The sequence below is a fragment of the Branchiostoma belcheri genome, unplaced genomic scaffold, assembly GCF_001625305.1.
Source record: "Branchiostoma belcheri isolate BF01 breed outbred unplaced genomic scaffold, Haploidv18h27 scaffold127, whole genome shotgun sequence".
Lineage (NCBI taxonomy): Eukaryota > Metazoa > Chordata > Leptocardii > Amphioxiformes > Branchiostomatidae > Branchiostoma > Branchiostoma belcheri.
This window is the reverse complement of record NW_017802680.1, coordinates 53,100-54,536: the sequence shown is the minus strand read 5'-3', so window position 1 is coordinate 54,536 and position 1,437 is coordinate 53,100. Positions and strand designations below refer to the sequence as shown.

At 49.7% G+C, this 1,437-nt stretch overlaps 1 protein-coding gene across 1 annotated transcript in view; it reads left to right on the top strand.

Annotated features, from left to right (window-relative positions):
* LOC109463490 overlaps positions 1-1,437 on the top strand; it is a 17,751-nt gene that overhangs the window by 3,158 nt on the left and 13,156 nt on the right. The window contains exon 3 of the mRNA XM_019760324.1: positions 718-891. Coding sequence (XP_019615883.1) covers positions 718-891 — 174 coding nt within the window. The remainder of the gene's footprint in view (positions 1-717; positions 892-1,437) is intronic.

Below are 1,437 nucleotides of genomic sequence, written 5' to 3'. Positions count from 1 at the left end.
GATTAAAGAGGCCATATACATCAGGGCTTTACAGCCATCCCTCAACAGAGACGGGGGGCGCCACAGACTTTCTGCAACCTATGATCCACTGCTCACGGAGTCACGTGTGTTATCTGCGTGACGTTACGGAAGCGGTGGATTGCTCATTCCTTGAAAAAGACTGGAGTTGTACAGTCGAAAATTTGGGTGAGTCCAATTTTTGTTGTGTTGGAAATTACAGTTTAAACTTACTTCATAAGGTGCTGTACGTGTTGTAAGGTGCTGTAACACGGCGCTGTACCAGCTGTAAGGCAGGCTGTAAGTGCTGTAACACGGCGCTGTACCAGCTGTAAGGCGGGCTGTAAGGTTTGCTGTAACGTCTGTACCGGTTGCGGCCCGCCATGTGCAATAAGAAGTCGTATCGACCTCTGACCTCCCAAAAGCGATCTGGAAATGTCGTGCTGCTTTGTAGTTGTTATTGTTTATTGTTTTGTAGTGTTATGCTAGTTGTAGTCTAATGGATGCAAGTGTTATGTTATGTTATGTGCCTTAATTTGTATCATATTTTATGAATCCAGGAAGAATAGATTAGATTTGTTATCTAATCTAATGGATATCTAATAAAACATCAAACATCAAGGGCGCGCAGTGCGACTTGGACCTGTCTGACGACTGGACGCTGTAAGTGCTGTAACACGGCGCTGTACCAGCTGTAAGGCGGGCTGTAAGGTGCTGTAACGTGTGTACCGGCTGCGGTCCGCCATGTGCAATAAGAAGAAGGACCCTGAGTGCGACTTTGACCTGACTGACGACTGGACGCTGGTGGCCATCATCATTGGCTGCCTGATCATGCTGGGGTTCGTGCAGATGACCTACCTGGCCATACGGTACGGCCTCATGGACCCGCCCAAGGTAACGGCTCACATCTCCGGGCAGAAAACGGGGCCCGTCTACAGGTTATTTGCGAGGTTAGACGTCCTGCTTAGCAGCCTGCTTCACATTCCCACATCAGAGAGCAACAATATTCTGTATTTTGTCAATGTATATCATGTATTTTAAGTATGGTGCTCTGTGGTTACCCTGTGTTATTGTGTGATTTTGTTCCATGTCTGAACGGGTTAGGGTCAGGCTCAGGTTCTGATAGTCTCCGCGTATCCAAGAAAGTAGATTTGCCCCCAGGAACGGTTCTGGATACGCTTGGGCTATCCAGAACCGCGCCCGAGTACGGCTCTGGATAAAGCACGGTTCTGGATGCAACAGGGCGTGTGTATTGCAAACCACCTTGCAGGAGCCTCATTGTACACTTACGTATTCAGCGCGCTTCCCAGCCGGCTGTACTGTATGTGCGTGTTTGTGTGCGCGTCTCGGCAGGGCTGTGTTTATGTCGTGTCTCGGACATCCCGGCATTTCCTCCCCAGTCCCGTGTGAGGTTAACGGCAGGGCTCGGGTAACGCGCGG